Source organism: Monodelphis domestica, chromosome 2 (assembly GCF_027887165.1).
Source record: "Monodelphis domestica isolate mMonDom1 chromosome 2, mMonDom1.pri, whole genome shotgun sequence".
NCBI lineage: Eukaryota > Metazoa > Chordata > Mammalia > Didelphimorphia > Didelphidae > Monodelphis > Monodelphis domestica.
In genome coordinates this window covers 394,208,198-394,234,849 of record NC_077228.1, presented here as the reverse complement: position 1 = coordinate 394,234,849, position 26,652 = coordinate 394,208,198, and the positions used below count along the sequence as shown (strand labels likewise).

At 32.9% G+C, this 26,652-nt stretch overlaps 1 protein-coding gene across 26 annotated transcripts in view; it reads left to right on the top strand.

Annotated features, from left to right (window-relative positions):
- The window catches only part of TRDN (triadin), a 547,971-nt gene that overhangs the window by 76,381 nt on the left and 444,938 nt on the right, over window positions 1-26,652 (top strand). For all 26 annotated transcript variants that reach the window (XM_056818706.1, XM_056818721.1, XM_056818719.1 and 23 more), the window contains exon 2: window positions 10,182-10,391. In XM_056818706.1, the coding sequence (XP_056674684.1) occupies window positions 10,182-10,391 (210 nt within the window). The remainder of the gene's footprint in view (window positions 1-10,181; window positions 10,392-26,652) is intronic.

Below are 26,652 nucleotides of genomic sequence, written 5' to 3'. Positions count from 1 at the left end.
TTCTAAGCACTCATAATTCACTTACTCTCCCACAACTCATTATTCCAATGGTTTGATTCACTTGTATCCCCACTTGGGTCTTAAATTGCATTTCGAAACACTCCTATCCTTCATCCATTTTCACAACAGCCATTACGGTTGATGGGAATTGGGCACAAAAATCAATGGTGGGCCCTTTCTAATTTTCCCTTCTTTGAGCACCATCTCAACTACAGATTATAAGGTACATTTAAAAAAAAAGTTATTTTTCCAACTTGCTATTGCTTCAACTTAATTGAATTCACAAACTTGAAAGATATAGTCACATCACTTTTTTTTAGAGAAAGGATTCATTTCTCCTATTTTTAATCTTTTCCTAAAGTAATTTTTGGGGAAAAAAAAAAGTAATCATCCCATCATCAATGTTTTCTACCAGTCTTCATTGCCTTAAAAGTAAAGTCCTAAAATTTATCACTAGTATGGATTATATTTACACAAGATAGCTTGAATTATCATTACTTACTAATAATACTTTCTGAATACTCATAGAATTTAATGTGTTATTTCATTAATTTGCCATAAAGTTGTTAAGGGTTAAATTGAGTCTTTGTTATCTTTGTTTGAATGAGTTCTACCAGATCTGGTTTTTTAAGAGGTCACTTTTACATGAAGCCTTTTGTTTTGTTGGTATATTTATTTTCATTTTGCCAGTGGAGGGGAAAAATGACATCAACTAACTTTAAATCTTTAGCATAGGATTCATACCTGTTATAATGATATAATTGATGTTTGTAGGACTTCCTTAGGTAGATTACAACCCTTCCATGCCTTCTCTTCCTATGCAAATCTTGTCTTTTTTTATAACATAGGTGTACATAGAGATTTTATATGATAAAATGTAAGCTTCTTACAAGCTAGGACTGTTTCATTTTGGTCATTTTATTCTTAGCACCTAGCACAATGCCTAGATGCATTCTGTTTATATTGAATATGTTTTCATTCACTAATGTGTTTGTATATATCCTACATAGAAGATTTGCCTCCTTTCTCTGGAGACATTCTTTGTTTCTTATAGCATTTCATAAATACAATTTCAGGTCTTGCTTTAGTCGTTTCTGATTTTTCACAACATACCTCACCCATTTTCTTTCTACATTATATATTCTCAATAATGTTTTAGACACTAATTCTGTTCATATACTCTAGTGCACTGTATTCACATATTCCATGTATCTTTCTGCTACTTTTTTGTCTAGCCACTCATTTTTTTGATTCACCTATACTTTTGTTTCTTCTGAGACTGTGCCTTTCCATGATTGATGTCTATATAACATCCTAGGCAAAATGATGTTATTTTTTTTAAAAAGACAGGTTTTGGTGGCAAGAGGCAGCTTGGAATTACTTATATTGATTGGAAATATAATGGCATGGTGATGAGAAAAAATCAAGTTCTGCTCCATTAAAGTGCTCTATTTCTTCTCTTCCACAAAACATTAATAACTTCTCCAGAAGCAAATTTGCAGCATGTCAAGTGGGTGGGACACTGTTTATTCAGAATTCCAATATAAATTCAGTTCATTTTGGACCATTTTGTCATTAGATCTAATTCAAGAAAACAAAACACAAGTACATTGAATGCATTTTTTAAGAAATATATTTGATCTTTAAGGCTTCATTCCTTAGAATATTCTTGTTTATGTAGTGAAATGGTTGATTTAAATACTTTTCTGAAAAGTAAAAGTGATGATATTTTAATTGGAAAACAAAAATCACAGGTACTTTAAATCTTGGTATATGTACTTCAGGGGTTGCCACAATACTATTCTGTAAATTCAGGTTTTATGCAAGGTTTGAATTATAGTGTTTTAATGAGAACTTTACATACCATCATTAATATATATATATATATTTAAATTATTTTTTCAATAACTTATAGAAACAATTTCTGACAATTGTTTTCTGATATTTTTCTATTCAGATTCTTTCCCTCCCTTCCACCCTCTCTCCCTGAGGTGACAAATAATCTGATATAATTTATACCAGTTCTTTCATGTAATATGCATATGTATTAATAAGGGGTAGAAAATGTGAGGGGTTTCTATAAAAGGTCGGAGTGGATTATTTAAGAATAGGGTTACAAGGAATTTAATTAATTCCAAAGAGATTTATTTTAACAATTTATTTATGAAATATAGAAAGAGTGAAAGTAAGGAAATCAGAGAGAGGATAGGGTAAGATATCTAGCTTAAGCACTAAGAATTTTGCTCTGGTCCCTGGCTCAAACCAGGCAGAGCTAATTAGTCCTTAGCTGGAGAGGCCTCAGCCTTGAGCTGAGGACCTGGAGATGCAAGAAGCCTCTCTAAAGAGGGAAGGCCTCTCCTGAGACTTGTTCCTTCAGAAAATCCAAGGAAAGGAATCAGCCTTTAATCACCACGTGTCAGTCTAAAGGGAGAGCTTTAAGAATAGTCACACCAAGTCCAAGGTCTCAGGTCCAGTGAGCAAATTCTTCACCAGCCTCCAACTCCAACTCCAAACTCCAGAAAAACTTCCTACAGGAAGTTGTAACTCCTTTTTAAAGAATATCCTTTTGCATCACTTCCTGTGCCTTTCTCCACTTTTAAGTCTACCAATTACAGTTAAAGCTTTGCTTAGGACTGCCCAAGGGGCAGTCAGTCTATTCTGATTTGTTACCCACTATCGCACATGTGGGTCACAGACCTTCGTCACTCAATTGTGAGTCGAGTTTTTATACTTTTGGTGATTAAATCTAAAATGGACAGGGGAGTTAATTTAATTTTCACACTATATATACATATATATATACAGACAGACAGACATATATATTCCCTATTGTTGTCAATACAGACACATCACATATATGATTAAAAAAATGAAGGAAATAAAGTAAAAGATGATATGCTTGATATGCAGTCAGATCAGATGCCAACAGCTCCTTCCTTAACTGTGGATAGCACTGTTGTTTTTGTCTTTTTTTGTTTTTATCATGAGTCCCAGCTGGTTATCCTGGAATTTTGTTTTACTAATAATAGTTTAGTTCTTCACAGCTGATCATTGTAAAATATTTTCATATGTATACATTTGCATATTATTCTGTTAATATTTATTTATTAATTTTAAATTTATTTGTTAGATTTAATTTCCTGCCTGTTATCTCCTACCTTTCCTCCACTAGAAAAAGCATCATTTACCAAAAAGATCCATGTATATATGAAATTATGTCTTGCTTATTTATATTGATCAGTTTTTTTTCTGGAAGTGATCATATATAAGTAATTTTTCAAGTAATATTTCTGTTGCTATATGTAATATTCTCTTGCTTCTGCTTATTTTACTCTTCATAATTTCATATAGGCTATTACAAATTCTTCTATAACTAACCTGTTCATCATTCATGATCACAATGTAATCATATGCCACATGTTAGGGGAAAAAAACTGGGCAATGATCTGCACAGAAGTGAATTTATATTAGGTCCTGCAGGTTTCAAAAGCCAGGGTCTATAGACATACCTAGTGTGATGTGAGACTCTGAGTTCTTAGGTCCTCCAGATTTTATAAGCATACACAATGACTCAACAGAGGTTAGGAACAGGACCAGGTGTTCTGAACATATGTTCTGATCAGAACAGTGGTCCTGAACAGGGTTTATGAAATAGATTTCAAGAATATGTTCCATTAATAGGGGTCATGACCAGTGCATCTGCTCCTTTCTCCTCCCCTTTCTTGGGTGACTCAGTCATGAAGCAGCAGGGCTAGGAACCTATTTCCCCAATATTATAATTTCCAAAGTGTGTAGGAAGACCAAGGGAAGTGTATGCACTTCCATCATTAATGAGGTTTTAAACACTATTCCTATTATATCACATTTAAATCACACAGTTACAGCTTATTAAACTATTATATAGAAATCCTAATAAATGACTAAAAGCTACTTAATTAAATTTCTTCTTACAATTTTTTCAGCCAGTCTTCAATTGATGTATATTCCCTCAATTTTCATTTCCTTGCCACCACAAAGAAAGATGCTGTAAATATTTCAGAATGTATTGGTTCTTTTCTTTCATCCTGATCATCTCAGGAAATAAACCTAATAGTGGTATTGCTAGGTTAAAAGGTAAACATAGCTTTATGAGTCTGGGTATAATTCTAGATTGCTTTTCAAAATGGTAGAACTACCAGAGTTTGAGAATAAACATGGATGTGGGAGTTGGAGTGTATGCTGAAAAGCAATTTAGACAATTTATTTGGAATATCAGGCACCTGAAAAGGAATAATGCCTGAACGATTTTAAATCTATTATGTTTGCTTTAGAAAAGTAGGCTGCTGTCAAGTTGAGAAAGCATCTGTATAAAAAACCCTGGACTTTGAATTTATCCTGGACACAGGGAAGTCATTGAAGGTTCCTATTTAACATAGTCAGATATGATTAAGCAAGACAACCAAAAGAAATAACTTTCAACAAAGCACAGAAAAGAAAGTGTGGTTAGTAGGGATCAAATGAGACAGAAAGGGCAAGTAGGATGAAACTTGGGAAAAGTTCATTGGAATTGGCATTTAACAGATTACTGAAATCCTTAGATTAGATTGAAAGGTTGAGAGATGAGGAGGAGGACAGGAAGTAGAAGTAATAAATAGAGAAAAATTTTTCTATCATTTTGGCTATGAAAGAAAGCAGATATAGAATGAAAGTTGAGAGATTAGTAGGGTCAAATAAGGATTTTTAAGGATGAGGAGAATGGCATGTTTGCATTCATCAAAGAATGAATTACTAGACAGGGAGAGACTGAAGATTAATGAGAAGAGTAGGATTTTGAGATAAACTGCTAGAGGAAATCACTAGTAAAATACAAGTGCAAAATATCTTTTGACCGAAACCATAAAAAAATCAATTCAAATTGGAAGTTTGTTAGGAAATCAGTAAGCAATGTATAAAAGAGTTTTAAAGGCCTCAGTAAATATCCAGTTGATATCAGACAACTTGAATTTGTAGTGGGTGAAGAACTGTGGCTAAGAATTAATTTTCTTATTATTCTTATTATTATTCAATTGTATTTCTCTACCTTTTTGCTTGCCTGTTGTATTATCTTCTGTCCATCCTCAGTTTTTTAATCATGCTGCTTTTCTGAAGTCAGATTCTTGCTACTTCACTCCTAATATATGTTATCTTCCAGAATCTGATCCTGTTCTTTTCATTATTTTCCTTCCCTTAAACTTATCCAGCCTGTCCACTCTTGACTAGCCTACATTTCATGCTTGTTCCAGGCTTTTGTTTTCTTTCTCCTTCCAGTCTAGCTGCCTCTGTATCTCATACCTATATTTATCTTATATCTATATTTGTTTTCTCTTTCCTTCTAGTTTATTTTGTGGTGCCCCATGAAATTGGAAAAAAAAAAGAAATTAAATTAAAATTAGTCAATGTATCACTTAACCACTCCACCAGGACCTCTCGGTCATGATTCAATTCCCCCCAAACTAACATATTCCACTTCTAAGGTTGCAGCTGCAGTTCTAAATATTGGGTTCCAAAGTCTCAGCAAAATGGGCTCTTCAAAGATTGTCAGTAGTCAGGACTGGCACGCTCCAAATTACCATTATGACAAGAGAATTTCTGGCTCAGTATTCTTGCTGCCACTGTGCTAAGAAAAAATCTGCCCTAGACTCTCTTAAGTCTTCTTGACATTGTAGCTTGAAGCCTGCAGGTCACCCAAACTGCTGAAGTCTGCAAAATCAAGCTTGGGATATAAACTTCAGCCTCTGTTTTGACCAGCTAGTTACCTGACCTTCCTTAATCATAATTCCTTTCTTCCCTTCCTGTTGTATGTTTCCTGTCATGTAAACCCTTTTGTAACATTCTACTGAATCTCCTCTTACTGGAACTGATGCTTGAGAGTTACTACTTTTATGTTCCGTGCAATCTAAGCATAATAAGCTACAGTAACTCTCTCTGCATCATTGATTTGTTGATTGACATCAGTTCCTAATCAATGGACCCTTGGAACATTTTCATTGCACATTTATCAAGAAAGCCTTGGAACACAACTTTATTTCCATAAATCTCCTTAAGTTTTATGCATGTATGACCTATATTCCTGGTGTTTGATCTTGATTTGTCCTGATGATATCTCATCTAGTTCACATTCTTGGCTGCTCCATTCATTCCTCTGGTGTAATTTATCCTTGGCATCCCTTTCGCATTTATCCTTTGACTTTGAAGTCCTTTGCTGTTCTTTATAGCTATGTTATCCATTTCTGCCATCTCAGCTCTCTTCTCTATACCAGGTTTCCGTCTCTACCTCATCAGACAACTGAACATCTAACATAGACGACTTGCTTCTGCCACAACTGGCTACTAACTTTTGATTGTCCTTATCCCAGTGATGTGCTGTAATACTGTCATTTTGGAATTATGCTTATTTTTTATTTTTAGCTTTGGTCATAGCTTTTGGTTCCTTTCTAAAAAGAATTTCTATTTCCTCTCAAATGTATCTGTGACACCAATTCCCTACTATACATTACTATACATTATTTGGATCAGTTAAATAAGAATATTATAATAACTATGCATGCAATAAATAATATTGAAATTATTCATTTTGAGTTTTAAGATGTGATCTTTGAAGTACAAAAGGTGGTAGTAACTTGATAATAAATTAATGACCTGAAGTGTACAATATGACATTTTATTCTAATATTGAACAAATTCTTTGAGAATTATTACAAGCTTAATTGCTTTCTTTAATGAACTCATGCAAAGTTACTTGTATCAAAATATCATTCCAACCTAATAAACCAAAAAGAGTCTTATTAATTTGAGTTCTATTATCTGTTTTGCAAAACTGTCTCTCCATAAGTTGGTAAGTAACCCTAAATTTTCCTGTTTGAAATACTTCCTCATGGACAATAATCTCTCCATTATCCCTGAACAGGAAAAAAAAAACCCAAACATGAGTAGAATCAGTCAGGAATATATAAAATTTGTTCAGGGCATGATGAGTAGACCAGCTTGTTTTGAAGGAAAGGATGATGTCAGAGACTTAAGGTAGATACATTTAGCCACTTTGCAGAATAAATTGAATAGATTTATGGGAAGCCTAGACCTAATTTTAAATGATAAATAGACAAATAGACAGATAGACAGACAGATAGATAATTTTTTCCAGATAATATGCCAATACAATTTTAATAATTGCTTTCTGACATTTTGTGATCTGTATTCTCTCCTTCCCTGAACTTCCTCCCTGAGAAAGCAAGTAATATGTTATAAATGAGTTATCATTCAATAAATATTTCCATTTTCATCATGTTTTTTAAAAATTATATTTAATTAATTAAGAAAAATTTTCCATGGTTACATGATTTATGTTCTTTCCCTTCCATCCTCCCAGTTCCCTCCCATAGCCAATGCTCAATTCCACTGGGTTTTTCATGTGTCATTGATAAAGACCTACTTCTGTATTATTAATACTTACAGTAGGGTGATCATTTAGAGCCTACATTCCAAATCATATCTGCATTGACTCATGTGATCAAGGAATTGTTTTTCTTCTCTGTTTCTACTCCTACAGTTCTCTGGAGTTCATCATGTTTTAAAAGATGACACATATTGCTTTTACAAAGAAAAAGAAACTATTGAAGGATGTAAAGTGAAAAATGATATTTTCAATCTGTATTCAGACTCTGTTGGATCCTTCTATGCTGGTGGATAGTTTTTTTTTTCCCATTATGAGTCTCTGTAGTTTTCTTAGAGCATCACATTGCTGTTAATAACTAAGTCCTTCAGAGTTGATCTTTGTGCATTAGACCCAGTTCTTTAGACAGTGACTAGGCATTAAAGATTATTGAGTATCAGAAGTTACATGAGCAGAGTCATGTTTGAGGAACACAATCTCTCCTTTTCTCTGTCTTTTTTATCTCAAGGATAGAGAGATTGTTATGTTAGAGCTGTAGATCTGTTCTTGGCATTTAAATTGCTTCCTCAACTCTTTATCTTAAAATGACTATGGCCTTATAACCCTAGCAGTAAATCTAGTCTACCTGGACCATTCCCTAACCTTGGATTTCCCCTTATAAATCACTCAGTAAATACTGAGTACCTACTGTGTTCCAGACATTGTTCTATGCACTGAGAATTTGAAGAAAATTAAAAGTCAATTTTTTTTCAGTGAGCTCTTACTTTAATGGAGAGACAACATGCAAACTACTAGAAACAATCTATAAAAAGAATAAAGTGGAAATAACCAACAGAAGGAAAGAAATAAAATTAAGGGTCATCAGGAAAGTCTTTATACTGAAGATAGGATTTTAGCAGGGACTTGAAAGGAACCAGGGAAGCCAGGTGGCAGAGATTAGGAGAGAGAGCAATCAATGCATTGGGAATAACCAGTGAATAATGACCAGAATCAAGAGTTGAGGTAACTTAGGGGAAGAAAGGCAAGAAGGCCAGTATCTATTTCATAGGATACATGTGTTTGTTTGGACAAGAAATAAGAAGACTCAAAAGGTTGAGTGATGAGTTAGGGAAGGTAGGTTATGAAGAACTTTAAATGTCTAATTGAATATTTTATATTTGATCCTAGTGGTGATAGGGATCCATTGTAGTTTATTGAATTGGGGGTGACTTTGTGCAACCTGCATGTTAGGAAGATCACTTTGAAAGATGAGTAGAGGATAAATTGGGGTGTGAGAAACTTATAGAAGGTTGACCAACCAGCACAGTGTAGACAATAAGGACTTGTACTGGGTTGGTGACAGGAAACGGATCGATTCTCATTTTCAACCCCGCCACTGTTATGGGCCTACCCCTAGCTATTATTTCACTGCTGTATTGATTGGAATCTTGAACTCTAGGGATTTAATTTCCCACAATTCCCTTTTCCCTTTCATGTATGTGTGTCATTACACCTATTGAAGTCTTAGTTTCAGTTTTGGCCACCCTCTTGGCTCTCTCTCTCTTTGGCTGGTGCAACTGTGGAGGTGGGGAGCAGCTTGCTTGGTTTCCCTAGATTTCTCTTTCCCTTTCCTTCAAGTTGAATTTAATAAATAGTATTAAACATAATACTTAGAGTATTGGATATTAATTTTAATCTTTATACTGGCTAAAATGAAAAGAAGGATTTTACTCTATTCCTCTCCTGGGATCAAGTCAACAAATAACACCTAAACAAATTATATTTTAATGTAATTGAATGCTGTTGTGCTTAAGGGATGGCAGAAGAGATAATTACAGGGGAAAATAAACAAAAACAAAAACTTTGGGAAGGTTTGAGTGAACAAATGAATAATAAAGTTAGTAAAAGCAGGAAAATAAAACAATAATATTATAAAAATGAATAATTTGGGAAGGCCTAAAAATTCTGATCAGTGCTATGACCAGCCAAGATTCTTTGGGACTGATAATGATAAATGCTATTCATTCCCATCAAACAGTTTATGGATTTAATTTGCCAATGAGACCTTTTAAATTGCTTGACTGTGCATATTTGTTACAAGGCTTTTTTCCTGTTTGTTTTATATTATTTTTATTTTTCCTTCTCATGGCATTGGGGGAAGGAGATAATGGTTATGGAGAGAAGATAAATATTAAAACTACTTACTAATTTAAAAAAAGTAATTTAAAAGAAATAAAAGTCATTAAATGCTACTCTGGTTCCAACCACTTCACTACTTTGACATGTTGCATAGAATGCCTCTGATTCACCCTTTCTTTTTTAAGAAGATATGCATATGAATCCAGACTTAATTTTTAAAAAAATCTTTTAGGGAATACAAAACACTCATAGAAATATGGTCTAATATTATATGTAGACTTGAAGTAGTATAATAGAATGAGGAATGAAGAGGAGGGGTATAAATGACATTACAACGGATTAGGCAATTTATAAAGGGATCAAAGAAATCAAAGATCATACCAAGGCTTTATGAACATTGGGTGTTTGGGAAAATGATAGCACTATTAACAGAAATCCAAGAAATCAATAAGGGAACCTAGAGTGCTAAAGAAGATGATGTACTTTATAGTTCTCTTTTTGGAATTGCCATTGATTTCTTAATCTTGAAATTGGACTTTGGTTTAGTATATTTTAAACAATGAATCTAACAGATATAATTTGTCTTTAGGATAGATATTTTATACATTTCTAAATTCTATTTTCTTTTATTGCTATTATTTAATGTTTATATTAGGTCACACATCTACAACCACCACTGTGATAGATGGCAAAAATGGATCTGTGCCCAAGACATCTGGAAAAGTACTGAAACGATCAGTGACAGAAGATATTGTCACGACATTCAGCTCTCCAGCTGCATGGCTCCTAGTTATTGCCCTAATCATTACCTGGTCAGCTGTGGCAGTTGTCATGTTTGATCTAGTGGATTACAAAAACTTTTCAGGTAAGACACATAAAATTTGGTTTTAGAAATTTTTGGTATTATATACTTTTTATCCATCACGTTTTTTGGTCCTTGCTCAGTTACTATGCTTTGGTTAAATGGTATACCAACATAACCCACGTCTTTGATTGTCACTGACTTTTGTCTTGCCATTGGACTTAGATGACTCTGGAAGAGAGAGTGAGGTTGATGACTTCATGCAATTCTGCTGTAGGAAAAATTCAATTTATGTTTAAGTTATCACATGCCATTGTTCTTTGAAAACAAAGGATGAGCAACAACATATGCCTATACCAGTAGTTCTTAACCTGAGTAGATATGAGTTTACAGACATACAAGGATATGCACAATACTATAATATATAATACAAATCTACTATACATAAATTTCAGGGATACATGAGCTTAAATGGGAAAAATTACATATTTATTTTCAATATCTAATGAAATTTACCATCCTGTTCAGATCTAGATCTCAAACATTTTTATGAGAAAGCATCCATAATTTTTACCAGATTGGACCATCAAAGGTTTCCATGATAATAATTTCTATCATACTTATTTATATGTTTTATATATTCATGTGTATGTGTGTACCTACATTCATATATTTTAAATGTATATAATTTAAATATGATATAATTATATATATGTATATATATATGTATATATATATATACTAAGTAATGAATCCTATGATGGTTTATTTAGCATTTTAAGATTTGTAAAGCACTTTACATATATAATTTTATCCTTTCAGCAACTCTGGGGATTTGGTGCTATTATTACCCTCTTTTTATAAATAAGGAAACTGACATAGACAACTTGAGTGACTTGCTCTGTGTTACACAGTTAGTGTCTGAGGGTAGATTTTCACTCAGGTATTGCTAATTCTAGGTTCAATGCCCTGTCCTCTGTATCATTTATCTGTTGTGACATACAGGAGAGGCAAAGAGCCCCTTGAAATGTGTAGCATAGCTTTGTAATATAGGCTTTTGAATAGCTTTTAGCATAATTAATTGCAATGAGAGGAAGTTCGGTGATTGGAAGGGAGATAGTGCCATTGGTAAAAGTATGGAAGAAAGTCAAATTAGAGGCAGGAAGTATAGATGATTAGTTTACTATAGGAAATTCACATTTTGAATTTGAGATACACCTAGGACAGATAGATAAAGGTAGATAAAGGCAGCACTGGAACTTGGGGAGAAAACTGGGGAGTGAGTAAATTATAACCATCATTTGAGGGGCATGTAAATAACTAAAAGTGTTACAGAACTGAATATTGATTAATCGATCCCATGCAATATTTGAAGCAAATGAAAAAGAAAGCTTAGGTGGATAACACAAGGTTCTCTTTCCCCTCCAAATTCTCAGTTTTCTTGTTCATTCTCTTCCCACCAGTTTTAGCCATTTACATTTCCAGCAAGAGGATGGCAGCTGCAAGTACCATAGCTTCAGCTCTAGACATTTGGCTCCCTCATGTTCATTGTGACATTTAACAGATGTGCTACTGAAATTATCAAGTGAAATAGCATGAACAAACAGTTTTGAAATCATGGAGTTTTGAAGCCTGTGTCGAACTAATAAATCAAATCAAATACTAGATACAGTTCAGATAGAAAGAAATAACTTATTTTTTAAATGATGACAACGTGGTAGTGACATGGATGACAACCATGATTACAAGAAACCTAAGCATCTTCTTTACTAGACCTCTAGATCATAATGATTAACTTGGTTTATCTAAAGGGAATAATTATTTCTCTCATGATTATTCTGCTTAATGTAAATAACCCCCAACCTGGAAGTAGAATTCCATAGATTGCAGTTATAATCATGGGCAAGACCTTTAACCACATAAGCCTCAGTTTTCTCATTTGTAAAATGGAAAAATAGTACTTTTACAATTTCCTTAATTGTTTGTAGCACTTACAAATTCTGCTTGATGCCATTTAACTAAAGACTATGAAATGTGTACTGCATACAGAATTCCATTTTAGGAACTTTGGAAATAGAAATATTAGCTAAGATAAGGTCTTTATAATTTCAATGAACTTAAAGCATACTATTTAAATATGATACATACATGAAAGATTATTCAAAAATTCAATTTGGTTAAGTACTTATTATGTGCAAAGTACCACAGCTAGGATCTGGAAGAGGAAAAAAAAACCCAAATCATAGAATAATTCCTCCTCTCAATCAGTTTAAATTCTAATACAGATCATAACATGAATATAGAAAAGGGAAAAGTAATTTCAAATTTAATAAGAACTTGAACAAGCAGTGATATCATGAAAGGACTTTTTTTTATGAGATCCATTTAACTACTAAATGTTGCAGACGTTGATAAGGCAGTGATACTTTCAGGATGCCATCTTTCTTTTTTTCTTATCTAATTACTCACCCCTCATTCTAAGACACAGAGGTGAAGAAGACTGAGCATTTAGGGAAGGAGAAGAGGAGATGGAATGTCATGAATAGGAATCAAGTAAGTTAGTTTGTCTGGAAGGTTTAGTATGTAGACATGTGAGGGAGTGTTGAGAAATGTAGGGGTTTCGGGAAGGGACATAGTTACACAAAATAAGTCTGTAGGTATAAAACTTCAAGGTTTAAAATGCCAGACTAACTATTTTTTATTTTATCCTAATGGTAACAAAAAAATCACTGAAATGAATAAGGGAGTATCAAGACCTTATTTCTGCTTTAAGATTATTTTGATATCTCTCTGGGGGATAGATTGGTAAGAAGAGTGATTAGTTGTAGGCAGACTAATCAGAAGACTATTATGATTCTTGAGTCAAGAGGTGATGAAGACCTGAACCAGGGAAATGACTCTATAAGGGTAGATTGAAGGGATGTTCAAATTAGCCAGACGGGATCTCAGTTATTATCTAGTCCAATCTTCTTTTCTTACAGATGACAGAAATGGTGCCCACAAAGGGGAAGTGATTTGTTTAAAGTCACCCAGCTAACAAGTGGCAAAGCTGAAATTTGAAGCTAGGTTCTTTGATTCCAAACTAAAACTCTTTCCTTTGTGTTACACAACATGCAATAGGATTTAGCAATAGACTGGATATAGGAATGGAGCCCAGGGAAGAGTCAAAGGGATTCTGAGGCTGCAAATCTGAGGGTCTTGAAGAATGAAGTTAGGAAGAAGGTTTGGCTTTGGTGGGAAATATAATGAATTCATTGTGCACATATTGAGTTTGAAATTACAGTGATATATTGAGGTACCAATGTTTGTAGTCATTTGGTGATACGGTGCTGGAGGATAGAATTGAGTGCTATATATGTAGATTTGGTAATTATGCATAGAGATGATAATTGAACCCATTGGAGTTGAGATCAACGAGAGAGTGTAAAGAAAGGAAGAAAGAGGGCCCAGTATAGAACAAATATACCTAGGGACATGAAGTATAAAATAATATATAGATATATTTATGTAAACATATATAATATGGAATATAAATAGGAACCATTCTTATTAATAATCATAATCTTTATAATGCCATATTTTATGAATATTAGAAATATAATATACTGTATATGGATTTATAAATATTATTTCTATAAGAATATAATTATGCTAATAATTGTACTATCTCTTATTTATATTCTAAATTATATCTACATACATAGATAGCTAAATATTATTGTATATTTAATGTCGCTAAGCATGTTATTTCAAAAAATATTTATTTATTACATTAAAATACCCAGTTAACCCCCTCCTTCCTTTCTCATGCCCCATAAAAGAAGGGACCATTTGCCATATATGTATATATATTTATAAACTATGTCTTGTTTCTATTTATCAGTTATTTCTTTAGAGATACCAAGACAATTATTGAGTTAGTTTTCAGTTTGAAGATTTATTGTTGCCATAAATAACTACAGTAAATAGACAATATTGAAATATTCATAATATATTAATTTGCATAAAACAAGTTTGAAATGCCTACATAGCTTGTTAATTGAAATAATAAATTGAGCTTTTAAGCAGAAAATAGATGTAATATTTTTCCTGAGAATTTAAATTCCCTTGAGTGATCCTAAAATTAACTGTATTTTTCCTTTAGATAAATATTTGGATAAAATTGCTATCATAAAAATCTATCCTTTATTGTATTGAAAAATGTGGTGTTCAAATATTTAATGTAAAAAATACTATATATTATTCTATTGAAAACTATATTGCTTAAAAGTTAAGTATAAAAAATTATATGTCTGTGTGACTATATATGGGTATGCATACATATATGTGAACAAATATGTTTATGTATTTATATATACCTATATAAACACTCACGAGTGTGTGTGTGTGCATGATCAGTCATGTGCATATATCCCAAATCCATACCTTATTTCATACCATTTTCATCCAACTTTAAATTTTCATTTTATTTCAAACCGTTGACTAGAATGATTTTTTCCTCAACTCTTTACTTCTGCACCCCTTCCTCCTTGCCTACATAAATACAACCATCAGATGTAACCTTTTCCATGTAGTCTTCTCTAGTGGACCTCATATTCCCAACTCAATCCCAGGAGGAACTGATCTCTTCTTTATTCAGACTCTTGAACTAACTTAGCTTCTACCTCTTCTCCATCTTTGTTATATTCCATTTTGGATTCTAATTTAATTGTCCTCATATTTCTCTCCTCACTGTCTACCCTCCAGCTGTTATAAGTACATCCCATTCTGTACCATCACTCACTGCTTTTCACATAGTAGGTGCTCAATAGACATTTATTGAATGGAAAAAAAAGTTTCAATAACTTCCTCTGATAGGAACAGTTTTCACACATTGCATTTGTTCATTTGTGCAGTAAAAATCTGAGTAGCTTTTAAGAAAGGATTATTCTAAGCACTCTGGGGATGAAAGCCTCCCAGGAGCTAATGATTTAGTAGGATAAATTAAAAAATACAAAGAAATAAATGTAATTAAAGGCATAAATTCCATGAGAGAGGTACAAAGTGCTACAAATAGGGATGACAACTAGAATGGTGAAGGCTCTAGAGATCCTGCCAGATGAAGCTTATTTGAAGGAACTGGGAATTTTTGGGCAAGGGTAGTAAGAGTGGGGCAAAGGTACCAAGGAGGAGATATAGACTTGAAGTAAAGACAAACTTCCTAACAAAGAGTTGTACAAAATTAGAATGGGCTGTTTCAGGGAGTAGTGTGTTCTACTCTCCCCTGGAGAGCTTTAAATAAAGACTAGAAAAGCATTTGGAAGGGATGTATAGACATACACGGAGGGGGTAACACAGTTCAATTTGGCTAGACTGTAGGATACATATTGGGGAGAGAGGAGGTATGATGAGCCTTGGAAGGTATATTTTAGAAGGCCTTTCAGCAATTCAATTAAAAAAATGTTTTTGTAACTTAAACCTTGGAATGTCATTATTCACAGTTATTGTAATTTTTCTTATATGACTGTAGGTACAATTTTCATGTGGTTACAAATGACTCAACATGAAAATATCTAAACCTTAAAATTTCTTGAAATATTTCCAGTCTATATGCATCTCACCTTTTCAATCAAAAGCAATATTTTAATTGATATATTGAAGCCATTTTAAAAAACCACTAAAAGGTATAAATATCATTTTGAATAATAACAGTGATTTTCCTTTCATGCAATATAAGCAATTTTACTGTTTTAGATAAACTTTCTTTTTAAAAATGAAATATTAAAAAAAAACCTTCATAGCTTTAAATCCTTATTGGCTAAGCATGATTTGATAGAGCATTTTATGGCTAAGTATTGAATCCTTAAAAAAGAGTTTGGTATCTGTGCCTTGCTATCATATTATAATGTAGAAGGCATTGTCACATTCCTTAAAGGCTTAAACTAGAGGAAGGAAATTATATTTAGATTCTATTCACAAAATGGCCATGTATAAAAAAAAGTAAATTTTCAGAAGTGGAATTGAAAGAGCTGCAAAATATCTAGTATAAATGCAGTATTTGGAAAGGATTTTTAAATGCTTCAAATTAAAAAATTAAAACATAATTGCTAATTAATTATCATAAGATGCTTAATTAAAAGGAATAATATAGCAATGATTCTGTTAAATTAGATCTAATTAAAAATTAAATTCACTGTTCGTTGGGACAGTAACACAAAGTACCATGGGATTAATATAGTATACTTCCTTTTATGTATAAAATATGCTATTTCTGTTCATCTTTAGGTGACCTATACACACTTAATCCCATTCAGTTGCTAATTTTGCATTTCCATTTAGAGAATTCTCACCCATCTTTTCTAATAATGATCATAAGAAATCGTTCCTTCATTTTAGTTGCAATAATTTATGGGATTGCAAATAATAGTCTTCTGTTAAAATTTTATTTTATTCTCCGTTTGGTAACTAGTCACATATTCATATTACAGATGAAAAGCCTTATTTATTATCTAATAAACTTGGAATTCCTTCTAATTTAATTAAATAAACATCTTAATGTCTGCTGTATTGAGTACAGAAACATTTGGTTTGTTAATTTGCTTAACAAATAGTACCAAAAAATTTTAAAAATTACTGAGGAAAGCAAAGAAAACTCTTGAGTAAGCCCAGCTGTCCTGAAGGTTTAAGTGTTCCCTAGTGCTTAGGAAACTCCATTCATTCTTTCAAAATACTAAGGAATATGTTAATGGCCTAATTCAATATTTCTATACAGAACCACTGAATTAGATAGAGGCATGGCTAATCCAATCATTCTGGCCTCCTTTATGATCAATACCAGTCACGAAGGTTGAAGCAATTTTTTGGCTATGTGTACTGATTATTAAGAAGGGCAGTGTGATCTGATTGTATAAAGAGGCATCTATTCATTTTGCCCATGTATACTTACCCCTCCTTTACATGCTTTGGTTACTAGGAAGAAATAAAGAAGAGAATGAAGTCCAAGAGACAGTTACAGCAGAATATAGCACTTTAATATGCAAGTCTTAACAGACAACAAATGATGTGCTTTTAAAAATAGTTTCATAATGAATTGTACCATTTATCTATTGCTCTTGAAAATTAATTCCACTAATTTCTTTTTTTCCCCTTTTTCTTTCTGGCATTTGTCCCAGTTAAGCAGGTGTGCTATTTGTCAGGGTGTCAAGTTGAGAGAAAAGACCTTCAGGGAAACCTTCAAATCACAGATGAACTTTTGCCTCTAATACAAAAATTCAATAAATAGATATAGATCTAAATATATTCAAAACATGAGCATACATTTTTCTAATGAAAATACAATGAAGTTTTAAAATATCTAAATATGTTGAATGTAATAACATTAATTCAATGAAATCTCCCCAAAGTCTTAGGATGGTTTTGTTTTGGTCTTTATAGGCTATGACTTCTACAGTGCATCTGACACTGGAGATAGGTACTAAAATATTTGCCTAATTGAATAGATGCTTACTGAAAGGGTATTGGAGCCCCCAATGGGGTAAAATGTGGAAGTACTTTCCTCTTGAAATAATTGCACAGGGCACACCAACCTTCAGTGATCCTCCATCCTTTGATTTCTTTAAAGTGTTCTTGTCGATACCATTCTCGTAACACTTAGCATGTGGTATATTATATATTATCACTCTCCATACATGTTGTCCATCTTTAACTGGATCATGAGCTTCTTCAGGGCATGAATTATTTTCATACATGTATAACACAGTACCAGATGCCTGGATTATAATTTTATAAAAATATATTCAAGATTGGGGTTAGAAGAGATAGTTAGGATTCAAGCTATTTGCTAATATTATGTAGCAGGCGAGAACTTGAATCTTGTGATTTTAAGATCAGTAAGGAAGCTTTTTCACTAGGGTTCCCTGACAGGTGCTTAATTATAAATGCTAATGTTGACTGTAATTTATAGGTGCTGCATATTTTAAAATTTGATACCTTTTGTTCTAAGTTATGTAGAATATACTTGTATGTGTTTATAAAAAGAATATAACAAAATCCAAACTATTTCTTATGCATCTTGTCATTATACAAGAATGGAACCGTATCTCACGAGCAAATTAACCCTCATATGAAATAATTATCACTTTTTATACTCTAATTATTATTGTCACCTCATGCAATTACTACATAGAAGCACTTCTCATCCAAAGAAAGGTAAGACTTTCTTAAAAAAAATTAAAATTAAGTTAAAACAAGGTAATTCTGTAGTTTGACAGGATAAGTAATATTGCTGACTAAATTTCTTTCTTTTTTAATTTTTTAAATTGTTACCTTTCATTTTAGAAACAATACTATGTATTGGTTCCAAGGCAGAAGAGCAGTAAGGGCTAAGCAATGGGAGTTAAGTGACTTGTCCATGGTAATAAAGCTAGGAAGTGTCTGAGGCCAAATTTGATTTTTGCATCTTCTGTCTTTAGTCCTAGGTCTCAATTGACTGAGTCACCTGTGTGGTCCTTGACTTAATTTTTTCTATGACTTCATTTCATGGAATGATAGATATTCAGTTGGAAAAAGACACTGAGTCCAATTCTCTCATTTTACAGATGAGAAAACTAAGTTCTAGAAGTTAAATGATTTCAAACCTAGCCCTCTATCCACAGTATCATTTATCTTTCCCACCTTTTTTATCCTGAATGGTGTGGTCTATATTTTAATTCAATTTTTATAACATCAACCATATTTTAGTACTTCAATGAAATGAATTAGTTGTATGGTCACCTGTGATTTTTAAACATCACAGCAAAATACATGCATATTTACCAACTACATGATGCACTTTTATAATTAAAAAAATAATTTTTGTAATTTTGTAAAAAAAAATTTTGTAATAAAAAAATTATTCTAGGGAACCTTGTTGGATAAAGGAATGAATTAAAATGAAAATATTTGTTAAGCATTTACCATGTCCTAATAATTCTGCTAAATGTTTGAGATGACAAATACAGAAAAGTGAATGACTCCATGTCACAAATACAGAAAAAGGAATGACTCCATTTGATGGAGCTTACATTATAAAAGGACTAAACAACACTTAAGAGGAGTAGTGACCAGGGAAGAATAGGTCGATATGACAAGCTATACATACTGCCCTTATATAACATTTTTAAAGCAGTTTGTGAATGTGAGTTGTGATGCTGATGGTGTGCCAGGCATTACATTTTGTATTTTTATTATGACCATGGTGACCATCACAAAGCTTTATATACCTAAAAATGCAGAATGGAACTTTCCTGAAAAGATATCCACATATTAGGGAGAAGATGTACTCTAAACCTTGTCCTCTATGGGAAATTATACAGTATGGTATTTAAGGACTACAAGTAGCCAAAACTCTATTTTTGACTTTGCAGATCATCTAAGTCCATTCTGATGGCAAAGATAAAATATGAGTCACCTGAATTTTCTGAAAGCTGAATGTAATAGTTCCAATGGTACCTGAAATAATCCATCCTTTTGAATGCTGGCCCATTTTCCTATATTTTTGCAGAAGAAATCTTAAAAACATAAATGAATACATTAATCTTAAATGGATTTCATCCTCATGAAAAACTATTGTAGTTCTATTGCATTATAGCAAAATCTGACCTTCATAACTTACTTTTAAAACAAAAATAATAATTCATATTTATAATAGCACCTTAAGGTTTACAAAGAACTTTTCTCAAAATAATAGTATGAAGTGTGGTTTGCAAACATTATAATTAACCACATTTTAAAGATGAGTAATTTCAGGTTCAGTTAATTTTAGATGACCTGTTTGGGGTCATACAATTAGTAAATATTGCAGCCAAACCAGTGCTATTTCCAGACTGCCACCTTTCAGTTTTCTCACCTAATTACTCACTTCCTATTTAATTACTCATCCCTGAAAGTTTTATAAATGTTTATCACAAAAAGTGTTAAAAATCACTGCATTTTCCACCACAGATACAATGATTGAATTTAAAAAGCCCTAAGAGTTGTGATTAGGATCAGTTTTGTCAAGTTTTAACTTAGGAATATAAATGCCTTGCATTTGACATGGCTTTGGCTCCAGTTATTTGGAAGTGTTCCAAGCTCAAACATCTGCAAGGCAAGTTTGCAAGGGAAAAATTGGTTGATTAGGGTCAGATTGAGAAAAACAGGTGAAGTGTACTGCTATTTGCATTCAGCAAAAATGCTGGTAATGCTTCTCAGAGTATCAAAAAGCAGCCTTTGAACAGGAGTATGGGCAGAACTGGGAAATTCTGGAAGGGGATGACTAAATAGGAAAAAATACCTCAATTAAAATGAATAGGCTTAGGTTTTGAATTTCAACATTCACTTTAAATCTTCTATTTCTAAGCCATTTAAATAAATGCAAAGTGATGACTTCAGTAAAATGATGGAGTGGAAGCCTAGGTGAAGGGTCCATGCCACTGAACCAAGTGTATTCATTCACATGCAAACTAGAGAAATGCCAGCTACTTCTTTCAATAGTAAAGACAATTAATGCCACAAAATGCTTATAAATTGGGTAGGTAGATTTTAATAAATTTAAAAAAGCTGCAAAATACCCAACATCTGTCAGCACTGAATATATTCAAAGGAGTTTAGATCCATTTTATACCTTGATGAATTGCAGGAGTTTTCAAATCTAACCCTTGTATTCTGCATTTTCAGTCTGAAGAAGAAAGGTAAGTGGTAGTGTACTTTATGTTCCATCAGAGTATTTTGATGATAATGATAACATTTGGCATCTACATATAATACTGGTTTAAGAAGCTCTAGATCAAATGAAGAAAACATCCACTGATTTTTTTGAAAGTTCTTATATAATGTAATATAATTGCATGCATACAAAAGAAAGAGAAGGTGGTATATTTCATATGTTCAGAGTCTCTTTCATTTCTCCTGGAATTTCTAAACCCAAATCATTGGATTTATAAAATGAGGACAAAAGTTATGGAGAGTAGGGCATCAGAAGATCTAATTAGTTTTCTTAATATATTCTGCTTCATTGTAATAAATTTTGTCATAGAAATTTAGGTGTCTATAAAATAATTCCACAATAAATAAAATTCCAATAAATATTTAAGTGCTTGTTACATGTAAGTCACTAAGATAACCACTAGAGTGATTTACAAAATTTTAGTAATATTAGAAAAGAAGTCATCATAGAAATAGCTTAATCTAACCCCTTTGTTTCATTGATAAAGTGAAGAGGAAAAATAACTTACTCAGTGTAAGTCCAATATTAACAGAAATAGTAGTTGAGTTATGTCTAGAATAAAGTTTTCTGGTTTACCCTTTGGTGCTCTCTTATTTTATTGGCTTTTTACTTGGAGAATTAGGTTCAAAACTATGTTAGTGACCATGGACAAGCCCTTTAAAACCTGTAGGCCTCAATGTCTTATTTTGTAATATGAAACACTTTCTAGCTATCTTGAGTCCATTGCTCTTGGATATTCTGACATAAATATTTGGAGTTTTTTGTCATAACTATGTGCTATGAAAAGTGATTCCCAATCAGAACTAGGTCTTTATTCCAGTTTTTTTTTAATTTATGTAGAGAAAATATGATTAAGTTATATAACAATTTAGGGAACTCCTGAAAAATAATAATCCGTCACTAAAATGTGTCTGATATCTGTGAAAACTTGCAACTAAAATAAGTTAAATGAGACTTAATCATTCTTATTTCTTTGAAAGTTTAAGGCTGATAATTTACTTTGTATATAAATTAATTTCTTTAAAATTGATTCATTTAAAAATACCTTTTCATTAAAAATAATAGTCATACGAATAGAGTGGAAATGGATCATACAAATACAAGGGAAAATCTTTTAGACTGTAGGTTCAAGTTAAAAAAAAGAGATGCCTTATTAGTTTGATCATCTTTAATGTTATACTATTTTTAAAAAAGAATTTGTTTTTCCAACAAATTGGACCATGGGAAAATTGTGAAGTAAGCGAAGTTTGTCTTCAATGTCTCTTGTTTTAAATGAGAGATGTTACAGAAAAGAATAAAAGGATACCAATTTTGTATATTCTTTCACCTAGGTGGGAGAGATATGGTAATTTCCTTATAGAACTTGTAGTAATATTGATGAAATTCATCCAACTCAGTATCATCTCCTCTTTGACTTATAGAAAGGTTTATGTGTAACCCAGAAAGCCGATCTGCTGATTTCTTTTTTATTCATTCATCCATTCATTCAAAAATATTAATTAGATACTCAGTATACTCACTAGGTGATGAGAGTGAAAAAGAGTTTAGCTGATGCATGCTTTCTCTCTTCATTGATTTTACAGCCTCAAAAGAGGTTGGTGAGATGCACCAAACAATCTTTGGTAACTGTTAAGCATCTTATTATATAATAAATGCCTAAGAAAGACATAAAAGGCAGTTCCATAAAAAGTCCATGGGAAAAGTCTTAACCATGGCAGGTCAGAGAAAGATTTGTTGAAGATACATTTGAGTCAGTTTTTAAAGGATGAAGAACCCATGAATGAGAGAATGAGAATTCTAAAATTGTGAGGAAAGGTAGAGTTGGAAGAGCTCAGGACATGTTTGGAGCACACCGAGTCCTCTGTGTTGGCTAAAACATTGGTCCTTGGAAGGAGGTGAATTGAAAGCATATTGGCTTGTAATATATGGGAGTTCTAGGTTGAACTTTACATGACAGCCAATTGTGAACCACAACTAATAAATGTAAGGAGATAATTTAGATGACTAAATTGGAAGTAAATAAAGGAAAACAAACTCTTTCTCTAATCGAACTAAAACTTTATTTAAAAAAAACATGAACAACAACAAAAACAAAACCCTGGAACTCTAGCCTCTCCACTAAACCCTGAATCTAGTCATATTCAAAATTCCCTCCAGGCCCCAGGATTGGACCAATCCCGTTCCAGGAAGTAGGGGGGCATGGCCCCTCCCCAGCATGGATAGATCTATTCAAGACCAATCCCACACTAGGAAGTAGCAGGGAGGGACCCCTAGGGCATGCTGGGGGATGGCCACAATATTTTAAAGCTCACAGAAGTAAGGGGGAAAAATAGAACATAATTCCAGTGTTTTAAAAATTGTAGGTGCTACTGACTGAAATAGTAAAGTCAAAAAGGAACTAGGTTTGGAAGGAACAGTGGGGCACAGATACTTAGCTCTGCTTTAGAAAGGTTTGGATGACAGCAGACTGTTCAGGTAAGAGTGTTCTATTGGCAGTGGGATAGAAAGATCTATTTCTTTAAAGAGATGTCAAGACTTGACATGGAGATTTGGCAGAGATGGTAGTTAAGCACATGGGAATAAAAGAGATTCCCAAGAGAGTAGGGAAAAAATGGTGGATGATAAAGGATAGGACTTTAGGGAATACTGACAATAGGGGCTTGGAAGAGAATAGAGATCCAGTAAAGGAAACAGAGAGGAAAGAAAGCTATAACTTGAACATGACATACAGGAACTGATTTATGTGATGCCCACAAAATATTTTTTAAGGGTCAGAACTTTTTTTTTAAAGGGATAGAACAAAATATTTTTAAATAGGTTACACATGGTCATTTTAAGGCCTTTAAAATATATTACTGTGTGTGAGTATGTATTTGTGTGTGTGGGTGCAGTAGAGTATGGATGTATGGATGTTGAAAGCAAGGACTGGTTGGTTTTGATTTTTGTTTTGTTTTGCCTTTTTTTGGTAACTCCAGTGCTTAGCAAAGTGACTAGCATATGACAGTATCTTATTAAATGCTAGTTGACTAATCAACTGTATACTTCTCAAACTATATTTTCTGTGGTTTATCTTGTCATTATTGAACCTCAGAAATCTTAAAGATGTGGCATTATTAAATTCAAATCAATTGAACAAATATTTATTAAGTGTCTACTATATGCCAGGCACTGTGCCAAGTGCTGGAACATTAACATACAACAAATGCATGTGGTTTCAGATCTATCTTGATTAAAAGCAAGTTAAATTAAGTCAGCTTCCCCATTCCTTATGCATTCAAAAAATGGTTGACTCATAAATGTGATGCCAAAATAAAATATTTTATAGATTAAAAAAAAAAAAACCTCACCTTCTGTCATAAAATTGATACTAAGAATTGATACAAAGAGAAAGAGTCCTAAGGGCTGGGCAATTGGGGTTAAGTGACTGGCCCAGCATCACCCAGCTAGGAAGTGTCTTGAGCCATATTTGAACACAAGACTGACCTTTTTTAGGCCTGACACTCTATCTATGGAGAATTGTAGCTGCCTTAGTATTTCATAGATATCTACGGTCTGTCACCTATGTTCCTAAGTCTAAGGAACACATTACCTCGGTGGGAGTAACTGTTTCTTCATGTATTTTTACACACACATGCTTTGCCTCTTCCAAGGTTTTTCTTTCCTCCTGCCTGGGAGTGACCCTTCCTTCCATCATTGAAAAGAATAAATCTGAGGCCCAGATTGGCAGTGACTAGTTTTAGAGAATGCTTTTCACCTTAAAGGCAGGAACTAAATAATTTCACTACACTTCAGTGTTATATAATTTTGGCTGAATCTGTTCTTCAATTAAAGTAGACTTAACAGAAAATAAAAAGATATCAAAGCTAATTTAAGGGAATGCAATAATTTTATAAAATCCCTTTAAAAAACCCTAACTTTTGTCTTAGAATCAATTTTAGTTATTTATCAAAAATTTATCAAAAGCAGAAGAGTAAAGGCTAGACAATTAGGCTTAAATGACTTGTCCAGGGTCATGCAGCTAGGAAGTTTCTGAAGTCAAATTTGAACCCAAGACTTTCTATCTCTAGGACTGGCTTTCTATCCATGGAATCACCTACCTGTCCCTGTATAAACTTCTAAGGAGGGGGTGGGGAAGAGAATATGTTTTGTTCCAGAAGATTTCTTCTTTTAACAAGTCAGACTTCAAATATACTGTTGTAAAATAGGACAGTAAGATGGCACAGTGGATAGTATCATGCTTGTAATCAGGCCCAGAGTTCAAATTTGACCTTAGACACTTACAAACTGCATGGCCCAGGGCAAATCATTTAAACCTGTTTGCCTCATCCATAAAATGAGCTAGAGAAGGAAATGGTAAAACATTCCAGTACCTTTGTCAAGAAAACCCCAAATGGGGTCACAAAGAATGAGACATGGCTAAACAATGATGACAGTTTTGAAATAAACAATACTCATGTTCCTGCTATGCCCTGCACATTCATGGCAGCAATGAGAATTTCTTTGTTTCATTTAAAAAAGTTTCACTGAATTTAAAAGATTCATCAAATTTTTTAAAAGCAAAGTTGTTGATTTAGATATAAATAAATTTCATGACTCAAAAATAGGTAGTGATTCTAGCAGTGATTCTAAAGGCCTGTGATATGCTCAAGATAGTGTTAGAAGAAGGTTATTTTTGGTACCATATTTAGAAAAAAAGGAGAGAAACTGTTTATGGGGGAACGAGGTGTCAGAGAAATTCAGGTTCGAGAGCTCTTGACTTCAAATAGAGCCCATTGTAAAAGAAGAAAAGGGAAAAACTTCTTAGAAAACTAAAGACCTATGACTTGGTCACATCTTGTATGTTATAAGATATCAGAAGAGTTAAATATATTTTGAGTCTCAGTTGGAGATCTGCTATAAACTGCTACAAAATGTTAACTTTATGAAAACTAGTTGGCATAGTTGTTAGAATTCTAGATTTTAGAGTTGAGACCCAAGTTAGAATTCTAATTTAAATACTTATTTACCCATATTACCCTTCATAAGGTAGTTAATGTTTAACAGCCTCATTTTTTTATCTGTAAATTGAAGCATTATTAAATCATTCAATATCAGAAACTAATGTGATTTTACCAGTGCAAATGTGCAAATGACATTAAGAGACATTATCATCTGCTTCATGCTGTACCCTAAGACTTTGACATCTAACTCGCAACTGAAACCTTCCATTTATGTTGTCTTCTCCATTAGAATGTGAGTTCCTTGAAAGCAAAAATTGTATTACTTTTCTGTTTGTGTCTACAGCACTTAATGCTTTACTTATCCACAAATTCATTCATACTGAGGTAATAATAGCAGTCCCCTTGCAGGATTGTGGTGAGGGTCCAATGAGATGATATGTGTAAATTATTTCACAAAATTTTAGAATATTACATAACTGGTTGCCATTGTTATTACCACCACCATCATTATTACCATCATCATCATGAGGATATGCATTCTAGGCATAAGAAATGGTCTTTTCAAAGGCACAGAATCAAGTGATGGATAAAGCTGGAAAAACAGATGGATGATGCCAATTTGTGATAGCCCTTGAATATCAAACAAATAAATTTGCAATTA